General features: G+C 45.4%; 1 protein-coding gene across 6 annotated transcripts; it reads right to left on the reverse strand.

The window, feature by feature from the left end:
* Nucleotides 1–999: 999 nt before the first annotated feature.
* On the reverse strand, nucleotides 1,000–18,270 carry LOC142567915 (uncharacterized). Of its 6 annotated transcripts, none has more exons than XR_012825302.1 (3): nucleotides 18,080–18,270; nucleotides 5,765–6,076; nucleotides 1,000–1,343 (listed from the first exon to the last, which is right to left on the reverse strand). XR_012825302.1 is itself a non-coding variant. In XM_075678006.1 (3 exons), the coding sequence occupies exons 1-3, from the start codon at nucleotides 15,788–15,790 to the stop codon at nucleotides 1,266–1,268; spliced, it is 465 nt and encodes a 154-aa protein (XP_075534121.1). In that variant the 5' UTR covers nucleotides 15,791–15,855; the 3' UTR covers nucleotides 1,000–1,265. The 6 variants fall into 6 exon arrangements, 1 of the variants encoding a protein (XP_075534121.1); XR_012825300.1 differs by having other exon boundaries at nucleotides 18,077–18,270; XR_012825301.1 differs by having other exon boundaries at nucleotides 5,748–6,076; nucleotides 18,077–18,270.
* Nucleotides 18,271–20,490: the final 2,220 nt, after the last annotated feature.

Below are 20,490 nucleotides of genomic sequence, written 5' to 3' on the forward strand. Positions count from 1 at the left end.
TGGAATTCTGTTACCTCGAGCAGGCGATTTGTAAAAGTTCTATAAAATTGAAAAACAATCTCTCCACATAAAAAACTATATAACTCTCAAGCTTAAGCATGCTATCACATACTTTAACAATAAGTTATGGCTAAACCCGGCCGGAATTTTTTGGACAAGTAGGACTTGTTCGAATGTTAAGCTTATTTGCGGAAAGTATGCAGTGTCTGTTTTAGGGCTTAAGTCGTACTTGACAAGTTGGAGGACTCGCTCAGTAACACTAAATGAAGTTTATTTCATAACGTTATCACTTACTAGGGTTTTCTTATTTTTTAGCTTTTGAAGAAAGCCCTCTAGATATGAAACTTTGTTCAGAAGTACTGCTTTCTCTGCCCTTTGAGTGCGTCTTTTTGTGCTGCTAGAAACATTGTTAAATATGAAATATGAAAAACAGATATCTAACGGCGCTCTTTCGTGCCCCAATAGCAGCGCTTTCTCACATATTTAGCAAACGATGTCCACATGATGGTCCTGAAAGAGTTACTCAGATCGAACGCACATCTTGGCATCTATGTGAAGCGAATCGTTCGCGAAGAGGCTATTCGAAAGCTACAAATTTGACCCTTTCATTCCTGCATACTTGGCGTAACCGAAGCTGGCGCGCGCGTAAGTGACCTCGTGCAGCCGTACGGCAAAATGTGGCACACGCAGTACTAATGTCAAACAGCAAGTTGATGTTAGAACGATAGTCATATAGGCGCGATTGTGGCCTAGTGGCTAGAGCATTGGACTGTTCGGCTGGGGAACCGAGGTTCCATCCCACCATCGCGCACGTGATTCATTTTTTAATACAAGTAGGATCCTTTGCCTACTTCAGCCCTATTGAGCCTATCCATCCATCTAGCTTCTTACACCGACCCAGTACCCCAAGTTGTCTACTAGCTTCCGCCTTAAGTATGTGCTGATGGCGCCCTCGTGGTCGTTTCAATGTTGTCCATCGAGCTTCGTTATCCGGCCCATGGTGACGTCGAAAAAAAGCACATTACTATTACGATCTGTTCAGATACATGACTTCACTAGGTGTCAGCGCGATAGAGCGGGCACTGGCGCACAAACTATCCAGTTTTCTGATGAAGTCTGCTTCTATTATTTCACGCGTGAGCTCAGAGCCACCAGGCCGGAGATTGGTGGCCACTTCTGCGGGAGCGGTGTGGCACTGAAGCAGCCAAGGGGGCGGATGGCGTCACTGGCGGCTGAATGCATGCGGACTGGACAGTCAGTGGAAGTCATTGCGTCGCTGCCCCACGGCGGGCCACATCGGCAAAGCGGTTCTTGCGGAGGTATGAAACCAGCCTGCGTGCCTCCTGGAATGAGAAATTTTCTTTTACTTTGATTATGACAACTTTCTTATTTTTTCCAAGACGGGCAGGACCGCGAGTATGCAGCATTCTCACCCTCACAGTTGAAAGTGTGGTGTGTTCTGGCATGTTTCAGAGGAATGTTCATTGGCACTACATTTCGCACAACTTAGCCGGCATCAACACTTCTGCGAACTGCGGCCGTGCATTTATTTATTTATTTATTCGTTTATATATTTATTTATTTATTTATCACAATACCCACAGTGCCCTTAGGCATTACACCGGGGGGGGGGGGAAAGAACGAAAAATAACAGTAAATAAAGCAGGGAAAACAAAACATGTACCCGGAACACTTTCATACTCGCACATACACACAAAACACCATCTTATTTCAGCTGGCGTATAGAGTTTGAAAATACATCGTTTGAGAGAATCGTTGCGACATCGGATGGTAGCTTGTTCCATTGGCTTATGGTTCTGGGCAAAAATGACATTCTAACGATTCAGTTTTGCAGCCTATTTCTTTAACCCTTTTTTCATGGTCCAGCCGTTGACCAACGTAATCAGGCTTGGAAAAATATTTCCCTGGATCTATACCTTTTCGGGAGCGGAATATGTTGTGAAAGAGTTTCATTCTGAGATATTTCCTGCGTTGCTGTAGTGGTTCCCAACCAATGCTTTCTTTTGCTCTCGGAACACTGACATTCCTGGTGCAATTTGAATAAAGAAAACGAACGGCTATGCTTTGAATTCTTTCTAAACTGTTCATACCACGTGCCGACCACGGATCCCACACAGCACAAGCATAATCCAGAACAGATCGGACATTTGATTTGTACAATGATACATTTGATTCCAGTGGCAACTTTTTTGCGTTGCTGCGCCGGAAACCTGGAACGCGGCATGCTTTAGTTGTGATATGATCAACTTGACGGATCGAATAAAGAACTGGTGTGAATTAAACGCGGAGATGCTTGTGCTCCTGAACCGATAATATCATGATTGAATTTAAAGATTAAGAGAAATCGTGAGTTGTTCTTTTGCTCGAAAAACGCATATGAACGGTTTTTTTTCATGTTTGAGCATGTGCCAATTTGTTGCACCACTCATTTACCTTGTACAGGTCGTTTTGTAAAACATTGCAGTCATGGGTAGTATGAATAGTCCCGTACAAAACACAATCATCGGCAAATAGCCTGATTTGCGATGAAATACCGGAGCAAATAACATTTATATAGATAAGAAATAAAAGTGGTCCTATGACTAATCCTTGGGGCACGCCCGATGACACATAAACTTAACGGGATGTTTTGCCATTAAGCACAACTTTCTGTTTTCCTAAATTGAGATATTCTTTTATCCAGTTAACAACTGTACTGTTAATCATGCGTCAATTCAAGCAACTGTGTTGTACAGGAAAATCCACCGCGAAATCCATGCTGCTGGGGGCTGAGCAAAGAGTACACGTTCATGTGGCTCATAACATTAACTGTAAAGCACATGCTCCAGTATCTTATATGCAACGCTAATAAGCGAGATGGGCCGGCAATTCAAAACACTACTTCGCGGTCCACCTTTATGCACAGGGATGACATTGGCAAGTTTCCAGTCATCTGGTAAAGAGATTTCTAGTAAACATTTAGCAAATATTAATCATAGATATTTCGACAGCTCCCGTGGGCACAAAGAAAGCAGTGCTGGGGAAAAAGCATCAAGCCAAGTTGCTTTAGATACATTCAATGTTTTGAGAGCGGCCTCTATTCCTCGTTGGTCGATCATGATATCGCCCATGGGCTCACCTAACACTGGGCTGGATCGCGCCACAGTGTTTTGTGTGCCGACACGAGCAGCATACACAGAATTGAAAAACGAGATGAAGCACTCGGCTTTTTCAATGTCGTTATGGACGGTAGCACGTCGCTATCAAGGGCCGGTATTGATAATACGCCTTTACTGTTCATTATGAAGAATTGCCACAGTTCTTTCGGTCTTTCCTGTATACGCAGGTGGAACGTGCTAAAGTATTTATCTTTGGCTGTCTGCATAGCTGCCTTCATCTCCTAAGTTTTGTTCTTGAGTTTATCTTTAAGCTTCAACGAAGGGTTTTTCTTATGAGCGGCGTAAACGTGCGCTCTCTGCTTGGCCTTGCATTTCACGTGTCGCGAACACCACGGCTTACTTTTGCTGCGCCGAGCAGTCATAACCCATGATGGTACATATCTTTCACGCATCTCGAGCAACGTCTTCTTAAGTACTTCCCATAGCTCTTCCATATTCATGAATTCAGCCTGTGTCTCAAATACATCATAGTATGAATCTAGAGACAGGGTCATATCACTGACAAGTGCTTTTTGATAGCGGTAGGTACGCCGTGGACCACTGTTAGCAGCTCTCACATACTGCAAATTCCTATCGCACACTACAGCTTGGTGGTCGCTTATGCTCGGCAGCACTATTGTGGAATGCACCGCCTCGGGCGTGTTAGTGAAAAATAAACCTAAAACATTTTTTGCTCTTGTGGGCTCTAGAACTAGTTGTGTTAATTCGAAGAGGCGACATATCTTCCACATTTCTTTACTTGACTGGCTGCAGGCGTTGGAACTGGGATCTGCTAGAGACCAATCGATTTCTGGAAGATTAAAATCACCGCCTATAACTAGATAATCGGTGCTCTCTGTTTCCATTGCAGCGGTAAGCTCACCTAGAATATTAACTACGCTTCCTAACGAACATATACCGATAATGAACTACCGTTTTTCAAACTAATCTCTACCCACAACATTTCACTTTGACTGCATTCGATATCAATTCCCCGGGAGCACATTGTCGCAGCCACTAAAATAAAAACGCCTCCCCCGAAACGATTTCGGTCCTTACGGTAACAAGCAAAGCCCCTGGAAAATTATTATTCTCAACGTAAGCATCGAGCCAGGATTCAGATCCAAGAATGACAGTTGCTCTAGACAGACATATCAACGGGGCTAGAAAATCCATCCCTTTTATTTTTTATGCTTCTGCAATTCACAATAAGAAACGAAAGCATCGACCCATCCGCATTCAGTTCCTGTCAGTCTGTTTGCACAACTTGATCCAGGGCATTTGATCATAGACGTATTTCACCTTATTAATATTAAGAGTTGTGAACTTGAGGTTTACTTTGTCAGTCTTCACTTGATTCACCTGAGCATAATCCCACCATCGTTTCCGTTTTTTGAGCACGGTCTCGGAAAATTCCTCTGAAATACTAATATCTGAGCCCTTTAATTTCCTTGCGCTTGATAACACTGTCTGATTTTCCTTAAACGAAAGGAACTTTACCATTATTGGCCGCTTTTTATTAGGATTATGCCTTCCAAGACGATGTGCTCTCTCTATTGATACGTTTTCACATTCAAGCTTCGATTCACAAATTTCTAAGATACATTCCTTAGCATTTTCATACGTTTCGGGCTCATCATCTTTGACACCATAAAAAATTAAATTGCACCTCCTACTGCGGTTTTCAAGGTCATCAACCTTATCTACAAGCGTCTGTAGCTGAGCTTGCTGCACTTCGCAAATCTGTTTATATCCCTTTACGACGCTGTGCAGTTCCTCAAGTTTAGTAAGAGTTGTTTCTAATTTAGTCATACGTTCGTTGAGGTCCGATATGGCAGAGTTACTTTCGGCTTGGTGTTTTTATATAGCCCCCAGGCTTTCCTTAATTTCCTTCTGTCCGTCTAAAATCTGTTTAAGAACTGTATTGTCGGGGCCTGGGTTCATCTCGACGTCACCACATGCAAGTAAGAACAAAAATTGGAGGACGCTTAAGCTTCGCCTTCAAGAGTGGAACGCGAGAGCGTTCCCGTCGACCCGCCAAGGGGTGTAAGACAATGGGCTACGGCGCAGCGACTACGCGCCCCGCATCGGACGCAGTGAGCGTCGAGCAACGCAGCGTTCGGCGCGACAACGAAATGTGCGCCTGAGCAAGCGACGCACGCCTGAGCCATAGAAACAGCTCGTTTCTAACCCAACACCGCGTTCACTAGAGGTGCTTTTGTACCGCTTTGAAGCATCGAACTCGTGGCTCAGTGGTAACGTCTCCGTCTCACACTCCGGAGACCCTGGTTCGATTCCCACCCAGCCCTTCTTGGAAGTTGCTTTTTATTTATTAAGTACCTGCCGTGATTTATCGCTCACGGCCAACGCCGCGGACGCCGACACCGACACCGACGCCGACGACACCGGCTTTTCTGCGACACGAGCTCCTTAACGCTATCGCGTTAAAAGTAAAATGCGAAACGGCGTAGCAACTTGAACCGATAGCGCCTACAAAACACAGGTCGAAAGCGACAGGCATGAGCTCTTACACTCGCAAAAAGCACAGGGGGTGGTACCGGCAGAATGAAAATAGAATAGCCATCGTACCTTGCGTTCTGACTGACCTGCACAAAGAAGAGCATTCGCGTGAGCGGCGCAGCCATAGCCGTGCCGGTACCACGCCCCAGAGGCAGACTGAGGTTCGCCTGTATTAGTAGGCTGTCTAGGCGGTAAGCGACGTTCCAAGGTTCGTTGACTGGTATCCGACAAAGTCCGAGAGTAGCGGTGGTGTCGCTTCCGTCACAGATGTTGGTTCTATCGGCGGCTTCCCAAGAAGAACAGACGAGCGAAGATTCCTCGGCCGATGACGCAGGTTTCAAAGATCTGCCTTGCCAACTTCTTGAAAAGCACGGGCACGAAAACGAAGTGAGTAGCACCTGTGCGAAAAAGAGCATTCGCGTGAGCGGCGCAGCCATAGCCGCGCCGGTACCACGCCCCCTCAAGCATGTCAGAGGATTTGACACATAAGGCCTAACACGAATTTTGAGATGCTCGGCCTCGATGGACTCTGGCAGAACACTTGAGCCAAAAGTAAGTACAAAGTGCTTGGTTTTCATTTAGTTTCTGTCACGCCTTCCCTTAATTCGCTTCACACTGGTAGCCTTCTGATCACCCCAGCCCTCCAGAAGCTCAGCCTAAGAAAGCTCCAACAACTGATTAACGGAGACGATGCTAGGGGTAGTATTCGTGGTACGGTGTGGGGTCACTGATACTGCAACAATCTAAAAGGACAGAAGATTTGGCAGTTTTTTATGTTCCTGATCGCGGTGCTCCAGAAGGAGATCACCGCTTGCCATTTCCAATGCTTTGTAGCCGGGATGGAAAATTTCAGTCAGAGATTTCGAGACGGCGAAATATATGGATGTATATATGTTGGTGAAGGTTGGTGAAGAGATTTGTGAGATCATTATTATCGTCTATTCAGGTTTATAGAAGTATATTGCGCGCAAGCAGAGAAAGTTCTGTGTTTGGTTGCCATAGAAATTGGAAGACTTCTTCGGTGCGCCCTCGTTTGTGAGGGACATTAGGAAGCGTGGGGGATGGGGGGGGGGGGAAGTCGGCATAGGTACACGTAATAAATTTCGCCTGCCACGGAGACCGCATTTTGGTGGACGCGAAATGCGAAAACACCCGTCTACTGAGATTTAGGTGCACGTTAAAGAACCCCAAGTGATTAAAATTAATCTAGAGACTCTCACTACGGCGTGCGTCATCATCAGATCGTGGTTATGGCGCGCAAAACCCCATAAATCAATTTTAATTTTTGACAGAGGTCTCAATTGAAGGTGTAGGTAAAGCACCACCATGACAGAAAATAGGCAAGCTCTCCCAAGCACTAAAAGACCTAATAAATAATATAGAAACCATGAAACTGTCCGACTCAAGATATGGGCGAAGGTCAGTCAAATGAAAACCGTCAATGGATATATATATATATATATATATATATATATATATATATATATATATTGTACACACGCGGCACAAAGCTGTATTACGTTTTATTACCGGTATTTCTTACTCTATTCTTATATTGCTACTGTGGCACATGCATCACAACACTGGACCTTCATTCTGCGATTAATTTGTCAGACTTCACACCTTCACATTGCAGAAACCGAATAATGGAACGCAGTTCCTCCCTGGTGCAAATTTCTAGTGGGGTGGTTATTTTATACAGTGGCTGTTCCTGTGTTTCAGCACCTGCGTGATACTGCTAGCTAGTGAACATCCAGCGCACGGTCGGAAATATGTCGGCCAATGTACAGGCTACTGGTGCCATCTCTTGCTTTCTTTACGCATTTGAGATTTTCATGTAAAGTGCCACGTAGAATTTGCTGAATTGTCAAAACTCATAACTAAGAGAAAGTAAGAGATATTAGAAGTAATACAGTGGGAAAGATTGAGGAAGCACTAAAATTTGGGGCTCATAAGATCTATGGGAAGAAAATTTGGCATGAGAAAAAACAAGATCCATTCACAGAAAGATAAGCACAGATATCTCACTAGCAATTTTATACTATAGTAAAGAAAGCACAGGAAGTCTATACTTCCCAATGTTACAATCGGCGGTCATAACAGCCACTTTAACGTCATGGGTCCAGGAATCTCGTCCGGCACCAGATGTTCGATTCCTGCTGCTTTGGGCACAGCGTCGCCAGACAGAGGTTCATGCCGGCCGACACACAGATTCCGTGGAAGCTCAACTCCGCCACCGTCAGCTGACAGCTGCAGAATGCCGCCACTCACGTCAACGCTGGTTGTCGTGGTGTTCTTCGCTAGGTCGTACCACCAGCGCCGCCTTAATTTGGAGAACGTTCCGAGCAATGGAAGTTGGTGACCCGGGTTCCAGCGCGGAGAGGAACCCGGGTTCCTCTCTTGACCCCGGTTCGAGCGCGTGCCTCGCGTCTGGCAAAACCCCAGACGTCTTTGCATTTGGCATGGCGCAGGCGTTATTTCCCGGTGATGATACGCAACCACATGTGGTCTCCCCACCATTTCCGCGTCCGTCGAGGGCAGGGGCACTCCCCTCTGCTCACGCTATCGCTGGGATGCAGTCTCCGTTCACGGTGGCTGAATTTCTCGCTGCAATAGACCAAGCCAAATTGAAGACTGCCCCGGGTCCAGACGGCGTGACCTATGAGGCGTTTAAAAACCTAGAAGGAGCCGACTTGAAAGCTGTTCTCAGCTCGTTAAACGCTGCATGGCTGTCACGAGAGGTACCGGAGCAATGGCTGCAAGCAGCTATAATCACCATCCCAAAGTTTGGCAAGCCTCATGACAACATATCAAATGTTCCACCAATTTCTCTTATGTGTACATTATGGAAATTGTTGGAACGCATGGTGGCAAACCGTCTCCAGTGGTGGCTAGACTTACATTACTGGTATCATCCGTCGCAAGTTGGCTTCCGCCCCCACCTTGGTGCAGAAGACGGCCTAGGTCACTTGTCCTCTATGGTTTTGATTGCTGGCCGATCGACCCGAGTGAGGTACGTTCTCGGCATGAATGTGCACAAAGCATATGACCACGTCAGCCACGCTGCCCTCGTTGAGGTGCTACGCTACATTCACTTACCCGCCCACATATGCAAGCTTATTCACACCTTTCTTACACCTTGTGAACTCGCCATACGCATCAACAGGGAGAATGTGGGATCTTTTCGGCCACATCGCGGTTTACCGCAAAGGTCAGTGCTGGCCCCCATACTTTTCAACCCTCCTACCCTTGGCATGGTGATTGTGCGACTTTGCTGACCCGCGCACACTCATTTATGCGGATGATATCACAGTATGGACCATCCACCCGTCTCTCCAATTTCAAGCCACAAGGTTACAGCTGTTCTTACAATTACACATGAGTGGTGTCTTTTGTAGGATTCACTTTGTCGCCTCAAAAGACGGCTCTGCTTCCGGTCGCGAATGCGCGCGGCCGCCGTGCGTTTAACTCCACCCCTATCGTCCTTCTCTTGCACGGAAACAGAATTCAAGTCATCAACTCGCTCTGAGTTCTCGGCCTGGACCTGTACGATTCCAGCTCCTCCGGCCCCTGGATTCGCACAGCACGTCAGAAGACCTCCCAAATGCTGCAACTCATCCGTAGGATTTCTGAAAAGTCAGATGGTGCCACAACTACCATCGCCCCCCTCCTCATACGTACTGTGCTATAGCCAAGATTGATATACCAAGCTCAGTTTCACCGCATAACACGAGCAGAGTGGGACCGCTTGGAATCTATAAATCGAGCAGCAATGCGGGTTATTACGGGCCTCCCAAAAATTACGCCCATTCACGCACTCCAAGCCGAAGCTCAATTAAATACGCTAGACGAACTGGTCCACCAGCGTCGCCAAGCTCATTCCGCAGTGCCATAATATCCCTGCTATTCAGAAGCTCTTGAGAAGTATTTGGCAGACGGTTCAGTGATGCCCTGCGATTCCTGGCCGCCACGACCACCGTGGCTTTATCAGCAAGTTACGGACAATCAGCCTCTGACTCGCCTACACATATGATCTTTTGGCCACCTTAGTGAGTCAAGTATAATAGCAAATAGCTCATCAACTAGGAGTGCGAGCTCTTCCTGCACCCCGCAGGGGCGTTTGCGTCAGCAGGCGTTTGGTGTGTTGCGACACCACGTACCCGAGCACACGAGGGTTGGATCCGCCCGCGTGTAGCCGTGCGCGGCTTAGCCGTGTCTGGGGGAAGGGGGATCCTGGGGGTTGAGCCGATGCCGGGCGTTTGGACCTTTAAGGCCCCCCGGTGGAGGCAACACACCTCTTTATCCTCTGCTTCACGTAGACGGCACCTCCGGCCTGACCCGACCGGGGGAAATCGGCAGTCGCCTTTTCTTATCCTCCCCTTCACCTTTCACCTTTCTATCTTCTTTCTTACAACTTTCCTGTGTCCTCCTCTCTTCTCAGGTTTTTTCACTTTTTATAGGCGGCGAGGGTTAACCTTGTGTGACCAACTACCCTGAGCAGTGTCATATTTGGTTATAGTTGAGGTGTACAGCCGGCGTGGGCAGGACTTGCGAGTTCCTGTCCCGTCCCCTCGTAGGGCTCCATGGTGGGCGGCTGGCATCATGACCGAACATTAAACGCACTTTACGGCTCCACCTCTCTCAGAAAATGATCACACTCCAAAACGAGTGCGGACCGAGGACATAACTTCCCTATGCTTCCAAAAAACAAACGAGCATTTCCCCAGGTATCATGTCATACATAGTGAAGATCCAGATCAACCAGCTCGAAAAATGCCCCCATTCATAGTATCAAAATCTCTGACTTACGCCCTGGGCCTTGGCTACAAGGTGACGAAGCTACCCAGAGGCGACCTACTCCTCCAAATCCGAGACAAATCACAATGCTCGAAACTCCCAACCTTAGTGTCCTTTGGAGACGTCCGGGTACACCGCTACACGTACACGGGTACACGTCTGCGGGTACGCGTCTGAGCGGGTACACGTTTGCACACCGCTCACTAAACACAGTCAAAGGAGTAATATCTGAGCACGATTTCCTGAACCTTTCTGAAGAAGAGATGTTGGGCCGTCTGAAAGACCAGAATGTCAGCGAAGTCCATCGTATCAAAATCCGAAAAGACGACAAGGAAATACCTAAAAAACACATAGTCCTGACCTTTGCCTCCAGCCAACTCCCCGAATCCATAGAAGTAGGCTATCTTAGAATAACTATAAAACCATACATTCCAAATCCGAGACAATGTTTCAAATGTCAAAGATTCGGCCATGGCTCTCAGAGCTGTCGTAGCCACCAAACATGTGCCAAATGTTCATCAAATGCTCATGAATCTGTGGACTGTACCGCTGCACCACTGTGCGCGAACTGTGAAGGGGACTACCCCGCGTACTCGAGGTCATGTCCGATCTGGAAGAATGAGAAAGAAATCATAATGACCAAGACCAAGGAAAAGATAACTTATCAAGAGGCCCGAAAACGACTCTCCTCAACATTTGAATTCAGAGCAAAAACAAATTTCGCCGAGGTGGTGCGTAGGGGCGGCACACCACACCAGGCCTCGGCCACCGCCCAGGCAAAGCCCGAGGCAGGGCCACTACCGCCCCCGGCAGACGCAGCGAAGGCTGCTCTGCCACCTCTTAACAAAGGCGCGCCGGCCTCTCAGTCGGCCGCCCGCAAGGCTTCCCCCAGTCGAGAGAAGCCTACAAACCGTGCACACGTGGGTTCACCGCGGAAGTCCAGAGCCTCCAGTGAGGCAATGGACATAACAGAAAACTCGCCTCTGCTGCAGCAGAAGCACAGCTCCCTGGAGCAAAAAAGAAAAGAAAAAGACCCCAGTATTAGCACCCCCAACATCCTAATTTTTTAACTACACTCATCGAACATGGCGTTCCTTATACAGTGGAACTGCCGTGGACTAATAAATCACTACAGTGACATAAGAGAACTGTTAAACACGCTGTCCCCGGTGGCTTTATGATGACAGGAGGCCAACTTAGGTCTCAAACAAAAAAAGCATTTTAAACAAGTACAATGTTTTTCGGTCTGGCCGAGAACACGCAAGTAGAATGTCTGGAGGTATTGCTATTGTAATTAAGAATGGTGTTGCAACCCAAGAAACCAAACTTAAAACTAAATAAGAAGCTGTTGCCGTCACTGTCATTCATTTTAAGTCGATCACAATATGCACTATATATCTTGAGCCACACCTAACAGTAACGCTTAATGATTTAGAAACCATTTTAGAACAGCTACGAGAGCCGTACCTGCTAGTTGGTGATTTTAACGCCCACTCCGGTTTTTGGCGAAGTGCACACACTGATGCGAGAGGCCGTATTTTAGAAGATTTTATTTTAAGTAATAATGTTTGCCTCCTAAACACGGGCAAAAGTACATACTGCTCTCCGAGCACGGGAAAAGAGAGTTCCATAGATTTATCTTTTAGTTCACCCTCTGTTTTTAGCGATATTAAATGGGATGTCATCGACAACCCATACGGCAGCGATCACCTGCCTGTATTAATCAGCCTAACCTCTCCACCACAAGTCATCCCAACAAAACCACGACGGTGGAAGATACATTTAGCCGGCTGGGCACTTTTTAAAGCAAGGGCCAGCTTAGATAAAATAGTTTCAGATGATTTAAGCATAGACCAACTGAATGAAGCAATCACCAACCGTATTTTAACCGCTGCACGCCTGGCAATTCCTCGGTCGTCAGGAGTAGTAATAGAGAATCACAAAATTTGGCACACATAAGAATGCCGAGACGCAAAAAGGAGACAAAACAAAGCCTGGCGAATTTTTCGTAGGTACCCAACGCAGGAAAATTTCATCAAGTTCAAAAAGTTCAGAGCAAAAGCCCGGTATATTCGCCGTAATGCAGAAAAAACTTCAGGGCAAGGTTACGTGTCCTCAATAAATAGCACAATTACATCAAAGCAAATGTGGGAGATGGTAAAAGAGATAAATGGCAGCTACTCTCCATTCACGGTTCCATTTCTCTCTGACCCTGGTATACTGACAAATATAGAAGAACAGGCAGATATTCTGGGTGAATATTTTTCTGCGGTCTCCAGTTCATCTCACTATTCAGAATCATTCCTGAAATACAAAAACACAGCTGAAAGACAAAGACTGCCGACAAGTGGCGGTAAAAATGAACCCTATAATAACACACTTACAGTTCAGCAAATTAATAGAGTACTGTCCACTGGTAAGCAAACTGCACCTGGCCCAGACGAAATACATTATCGTATGGTAGCTCATCTCTCTGAACTGGCTGTGGAGGCACTTTTAAGAATTTTTAACACAGTTTGGATATCGGGGAAGCTTCCCGAAGCCGGGAAGATGGCCATTATTGTTCCATTATTAAAACCCAGAAAACCATCCACCCTTCCTAGCAGCTATAGGCCCACAGCTCTAACTAGCTGTCTAGCGAAGTTCTTTGAAAGTCTATTGAATATCAGACTAACATTTGCGTTAGAAGACCGGGAGCTCCTGGATGTCCATCAATGCGCTTTTAAAACGGCTTGCTCCACCACCGATCACCTTGTTCGTCTTGAAAATACTGTTCGTGAAGCTTTTATACACAGGAAACACTGTCTATCTGTCTTCTTCGATATGGAGAGGCCATATGATACAACGTGGAGGTTTGGGATCATTCAGGACCTGGCTGAACTGGGCATCCGCGGCAGGATGTTGAACTGCCTTAAGGACTTCTTGTCTAACCGTACATTTCATGTCCGCCTTGGCTCAACCCTATCAAGGAATTTTATCCACGCAAATGGAGTACCTCAGGGACATATTTTAAGCACAACACTCTTTACTGTAAAAATGAATTCTATCAGGAAAATGATTCCAAGATCCGTTATGTATTCTGTCTATGTAGATGATCTCCAGATAGCTTGCACATCCTCGAACATATCAACATGCGAACGAGAAATACGGCTAACAATAAATAAACTAGCAACATGGGCAGATAGAATTGGTTTCCGTTTTTCCCCACATAAATCGGTGGCCATTATTTTCTCACTCAGACGAGGCATACAAATAAATCCCACCCTACACCTGAACGAAATAGATTACCCGTAAAAAGTGAACATAAATTTCTAGGTGTAACATTTTACAGGAAGTTCACCTTCCTGCCTCACATAAATGCTTTGAAAAAAAAAAGCTTCTCAGTCCCTGAACATGCTCAAAAGTACTGTCGAGAAAACACTGGGGAGCCGATAGGACTTCTCTCTTACAAATTTACCGCTGTGTAGTACGCTCTACCCTGAATTATGGATGTATAGAATATGGGTCAGCAGGACCATCGTACCTGAAACGGGTAGATCCAGTACATCATTTAGGTTTGCGTCTCTCTACTGGTGCATACAGGACATCACCCATAAACAGTCTCCATGTAGAAACCAATGAGCCATCGCTTACAGATAGAAGAGCCATGCTCGCATGCTCGTACATTCTAAAAATTCGTTCGCTTCCCAAACACCTATGTTACCCCATAGTCACAAAGTGCCCATCAAGAACACTGTTTAACAACAAACCACAAGCTATTAGGCCGCTCCTGCGTTTCGAAGAGATGTGCCAAAACCTCGGCATGCGAGACATATTGCCAAACATTGCCCAAAGGCGAGGTCCACTGCCGCTATGGCACAATTTTCCTGAAATCTGTGATTTCACTCTGACACACTTCCGTGAAAAACAAATTCCGCAACAACATATGATACAAGAATTCCTCACACTTGAAGAAAAGTACAGTAATTTTGCAGCTTTTTACACAGGCGGTTCAAAAACAGATGCTTACGCAGGAAGCGCAGCTGTACGGGGGAATTGGAATAAAATAGTAAGATTTCCACAGTGTGCTTCCATCTTCACTGCGGACAGTTATGCCATCTGTGTAGCCATAGAAAAAATAGTAAATGAGAACCTCGCCAACAGTGTTATTTACACAAACTCACTGAGTGTGCTCGCGGCCTTTCATTCTGGAAATGCAATGGCTCCTCTGCTTGGAGACCTCATACACAGCATTACAGCAGCCACAGCGAAAGGCCAAAACATCAGGCTCTGCTGGGTACCAAGTCATGTCGGCATAAAAGGCAATGAAAGAGCGGATTTGTGCGCTGCTCAATCTTACGGCAAGCAAATTAAGAATGTAAATATGCCCTATAGAGATTACATGAACTTACTACATAGTAATGCAAGGAAAAAATCGCAGTCCACTTGGAGCAACGAACTAAATAACAAGCTACAATTAATAAAACCAGTTCTAGGTGAATGGAAGTCATGCGTGCTCCAGAACCGTTTCAAGGAAGTCATTATCTGCCGCCTCCGTATAGGTCGCACACACGTTACACACAACTTTCTGCTGAAGAACGAAGACAAACCGATTTGCACTTGCGGAGATGAACTTACAGTCAATCACATTTTAATTTCATGTTGTAAACTGGAAAAGCTACGGAAAAAGTATTTTCCCCGTTTTATAACCAATGCATCCCTTTTCACCCTACACTGCTCTTGAGTGATAGTGCAATTGTGGATATGTCTAGCGTTTTTAGATTTTTAACAGAAGCTGGTTTTCTTAAAAATATGTAAATCATCACGCATTACTTCACCTCATACACCACAGCCATTTCTCATTCCTGAGAAAAAGGCTGAGGACTTTATTTGATTGGTTAGGAGCCTCGAGATCCTTGCCCTGGCAAGGATGCCGCTGTGGTTACCCGACCCCTTTTAAAGGTTTTTATTAGTACCCATTGTTAGAATCTTTTTCTTACTTCATCATGAGGTAGCTCTAACTATCTAACCACTCAACACCACCGACGATTCTTTACATTTTTATAAAGTTACACAGAAAATTCTCCTATACCTCGAGCTTGGCGCATGATGGCCTTAGTTGCCTATGTGCCATAAAACACAACACAACACACAACACAAAGCTCTTCCTGCAGACATGCAGCGTATGACGACGCTAGTGTAAGCAATGATCACGGCACCACGGCTATCGCTCGTCCGGAAATATTTTCAGAAATAGCAACCTGCTCGTGTACTTGCTCCCCTGCCTGGCCGGCGACACAGGCGGAGCACTTGGCAATCCGAGACGCAATATCCATCCTCTGTTCTGAATTCCGGCGTGTTCTGAATTCCGACGTTTTGGCACAGGAGGTTCAGGACACAGTTGCGGAATTGCCCATTACAGTACGTGTACAATGGGTACGTCACAATGCACACACCGCACAAGCCTTACTGGATGCAGCAAGTCAAAACAAAGCTTCTCATTCACTTCAATTGGTCCCCACCTCTCCCGAGACAAACTCCCCACAGAAAAAGAACACTTTCGGCGCGCCACGCGAGCACTTCTCCCACCGTGTGGCACGGACCTGCCTGGCAGCCTAGCGCGCTGGGAAGAGGTCTTGCTACGAAGGTTGCGCCTCCGTGTCGTCCGCACCCGTGCGGTAACCTGGTCATGGTCGGCACAGTACCGTGCCTCCATCAGCGGTTCCTGCCTCTTCTGTCCCGCCCCTGTTGGTGACGTGGACATTGGGTACCTCCTCTGGACTTGCCCCTCTCTACACGCCCTCCGCCAAAAACACCTGCTTCGATGTGGACCACCCCCAGTTCGGCTGCCAGATGCAGACAGTTGGATCTTGGTGCCCCACCACCGGACATCGCTGGACTTCCTCCGAGAATCCGGCGTGTATCTACACGTTTAAATCTTTCTTTATCCCACAAGGCACGCTGTCGCAATAAATAAAAGTCTATACTAAATTTTACAGCCCTCAAAGCAGCGGAGCAAACTCGTTTGAAACTACTGACTAACTAGGTGTAGAAGTTTCGTACGTAATCAGGATCACGACTAGCTATATATGATGGCCGAGAGCATGGCAACAGATACTCCAAAGCACTGCTTGAATTCATGCCTAACCCAGGTTTAAAGCAAGAAAAACACAGGCCTTAAAGCATACCTGTAATACAGACCGAATATTATGCCTTAGGAGGTTGACTGATTGAGCAAGTTGGTGATGAATTATCATGACCATATAGCGCGAAGTTTAAATGTAGAGGAGACAATTGACAGGGACAAGCGCTGACCAATTCAAGTTGTATTACCAATTCGCGGAATTTATAAAGGGACCGAAAGATCTGCTGGATAACCATGCTACTAAAGACTCAAGCAAGAAAAGCAGCCGACTAAGTGGAGAGAAACATGGAAAAAAGCGTACAAAACGAGCAATAAACAAAGTAATGTAAAGATGCATCACAACAGCCTAGCGTATGTATGACAGCAAAAACTTGAACTCTTTTCCCTGATAGGCAGGGCATGGCTTTCTTATGCATGCACTTTGTTCTTGCTGACGCATGCGCTTTGTGACGCATTTGCGCCACATCAATTATGAGGTGGGTAAGCATCCCAGTGTTTGTGAATAACTGAGGTTTTTTCCAACCAAGCAGTACAGCCACACGTACTAGCACGCGGGGGCAGAGTGGTAGATGGCTTAATGACCATTCGCGTGAATACACGAGCAATGTACGCAATGACAAAAATAGGTTTTCCGCGGTACGTGTACCAGGTAGTAGGAAATACGCCAAAATTGAACTCAATCATAAGAAGAGAGAGGTTGAAGAATTAAAGAAGTAGGAGACCACTTAGTTTGCTTTCCGTATTGTACATACAATACATTAATAAAATAATATCAAATAAAATCAGGACCGCGCTCGACTTCAGTGAACGCAAAGAACAAGATGGCTTTAGAAATAGATATTAAGCAACAGCTGTCATTCAGGCCATCAATCGACCAATCGAGAAATATGCGGAGTACAACCTATCTATATGGCTTTCATAGATTAACAAAAGGCAATTGATTCACTATGATGCGTGGTGTTTTATCGCGCAAGGAGCAGGTATGACCGAAGAACGCCAGGACAAATGGTAATGCTATGGATGAATTGCGGACGGCATGGATAATGAATTCGTGATGGTAGATGTGCCATGGCTCTAAAAGAGACTAAAAGGTGTCGCTTTAAATGGCGTAAAATATATAGGTACTAAAATAATGGCAAGCACTAGTTAGTGATGTTGGCTATGGCAATTGGGTTTGCTTAAAAACATGATATAGCAAAACTTAGCAGTGACACTAGAGCTTCAAGAGAGCACTGCATACAAGGGCAGTTAAACTTGCAATAAAAATTACTTGACCAAACAATTTTCAGAATGTCTGTTTCAACTAAGAACGTCGAGACTATTTTCAGGTTAAAAAGCGTTTGATTGCCAATAAAGAATGCCAAATGAAAAGGCACATTTTCGCAATATACAGTAGGGAAATGCTTTTTCATGTTTGCTTCTATTGCAGGGCATTGAATAAGAACATGGAGGACTATGAGAATATTGCTGCACTTACTACCATTCGCAGGATCGCTGCCAGTCAAGAGGTAAGAGTATGTACTGTAAATGAGCCCTATTCTTAAATGACAAATAAGTACTTCCTCACACCATGATGTTTTTTTCCAGTTATCTAGTTCGCTAGTTTGGTTTTATCATGTGTAGCTTATTCAAAGCTTGGGTATCCCACTCTCCTTGTTAATGCTTCCTCAGTTTACGGCGTAGAAGAGACTTTAGGTCTGTGGTAGGGATTTAGACCTTAGGTCTTTGTCTCCAAATTTTTATATTATACTGTTTTATACCCTTGTGGCCAGGCGCCCAGCATTAGACAATCACTTGGTTGCACATATACGCGGAGCACAATAAGCAGTACAGTTAATTCAAAACGGAGTTATTGTATTTTTTGTAGACTAATTAGGGCTGTCACTACACTTTATGAGTCTGCGAAGACAATAGCCTTAGCGACATCTGTGAACATTACGTGTTGAATAGCCGAGAGTATAGCGTATGCTTCCGCCGTGATGATACAGGTGTGTGGGCTTAGTGTTCAAGATGTTGAAAATGAGGGTCCGAGAGCTGCGTAAGCAACACCAGCTGGAGACTTTTAAGCATATGTGTAAAATACAGCACAGGAATATTTCTGCTGAAGTTCAAGAAAATGTTAGTATATATGTGTCTTTAGGTGCTCGTTTCGATATTCATATGAAACAGATGCCTCACTCAATAGTCTGCCACTCCCAAGGCGGTGGAAGCTGAGTATGAGCCTTTAGGACGTTCTCTAAAATACGGGCCCTGCTTTTTTTTTCTGAGAGTACTTCAACCTGAGGCACAGAGGAGGCGGGATGGCTGTGCAGTTACGGAACAGCCTGACAGTGGACATGTCGCGAAGAGTAAAATGACATGGATGCTGAATATACTATTTATCTTTCAAGGCGTAGGAGAAAGGTACGTGTGTCCTTTGTAGATGTAGAGACCATTCGTACGATTCAGCGTACAGGCTTTCTGCAGGACTAGTCCTGAAAGCACCTGTAGCAAAACGGATACGCAAGTGGTGAATCGGATCTAGTATATTCAAGGCACTAGGCATAGCAGAGTTATGCACTATGGCTCCGTAGTCAAGGGTTACCTTATCAGACTTTTATACAAGCTCAAGCGACACCTTCTGCCACTTCCGCAAGATGTGCGGGACAAGAGCTTCAGCAGATTCATTGTTGTCGCGCGCTTCGCTTTCAGATATTTCAAGTGGGAGATGTTTATTTAGAGTCTAACATGATGCCCAAAAGTTTCTGTTCATGGCTCACAGGTAGCTGTTGTCTATTAAAATAAATAGCGGGGTCAGGTAGTATACCTCTGTTGTTCTAAAAGAGAACAGACGTGCCTTATTGTGGGTTTCGTTTAAAGTCAATCTATTCAGGCTACATTGACAATTTGTTGAGCCCAAGCTGTACTTGTAGCTCACAGATCGAAATACTACATGGTTTAAACTTATTTGTACGTCATCAACATATCCAGAATAAGACATTGTACGTAGTATGATAGTATGGAGCAAGTTGATTTTTACAACGATTTGAGTGCAGCTAAGCACACCACCTTTTGGTACACATGTTTTCTGTCTAAATAGAGGAGATGGCATATTACCAACTCTAACGCGATGACTGCGCTTAGACAGGTAACTTTGGATGACATTCGGCAAATAGCCTCGGATTCCCATTTCAGCCATGTGACGGAGAACTCCGAAATGCCAGGTCGCGTCATATCCTTCTCCATATCAATAAATATTGCCAAAAAGAACTGCTTATGCGCAAAAGCATCGCGAATACTCGTGTCGATGTGGACAAGGTGATCTGTTGTGGATCTAACTTCCCCGAAACCGCACCGTACGGGTGTCAATTGTGTATTACTTTAGAGAAAATGAAAAAGACGCATGTTAACTGTTTTTTCAGGCAGTTTACATAGTTAACTCGTCAAGGGTATAGGCCTATAACTGTTGATCGAATTTTGGCCCTTGCCGTCTTTTAGTCCTGGAATGATTATTGCTTCTTTCCAGGTGGACGGAGTGCAGCTGGCAGAGAACATAGAGTTGAAGAGTGACAGTAGTGTTCTGTGGGTTTCAGGGTGTAGGTTTTTGATCATACAGTATTCTATCGGTTGCTGGAGCGGACTTGTTTACAACGACTTAGTGCAGCCTTAAATTCCGCCATGTTAAATGGACGGTTGTAAGGTTTATTTCTATTTCTTTCCGGTCCAGAAGCAGTCACTCCGCTCGTTTCTAATATCTCAGAAATGTATCTGAGTAGGGGGATGAACTAGAAATCGTTTCAAATTGTGCCCCTAGAGAATCAGCTTGGTCAGTAAGTGTGTCTCCTTATGTATTTATTATTGATAGAAGATCAGTTTTGTGGCCTTTGATTTTGTTCACCCTGTTTCAGGCTT

The sequence above is a fragment of the Dermacentor variabilis genome, unplaced genomic scaffold, assembly GCF_050947875.1.
Source record: "Dermacentor variabilis isolate Ectoservices unplaced genomic scaffold, ASM5094787v1 scaffold_15, whole genome shotgun sequence".
Taxonomy (NCBI): domain Eukaryota; kingdom Metazoa; phylum Arthropoda; class Arachnida; order Ixodida; family Ixodidae; genus Dermacentor; species Dermacentor variabilis.

Coding starts and splice junctions, on each gene's coding strand:
- LOC142567915 (XM_075678006.1), bottom strand. CDS start 15,790: ATGGATATTGCGTCTCGGATTGCCAAGTGCTCCGCCTGTGTCGCCGGC. Junction 6,077..15,715: donor GGGAGCAAGTACACGAGCAG/GTTGCTATTTCT, acceptor TTTTTCGCACAG/GTGCTACTCACTTCGTTTTC. Junction 1,344..5,764: donor GAATGCTCTTCTTTGTGCAG/GTCAGTCAGAAC, acceptor TTCTCATTCCAG/GAGGCACGCAGGCTGGTTTC.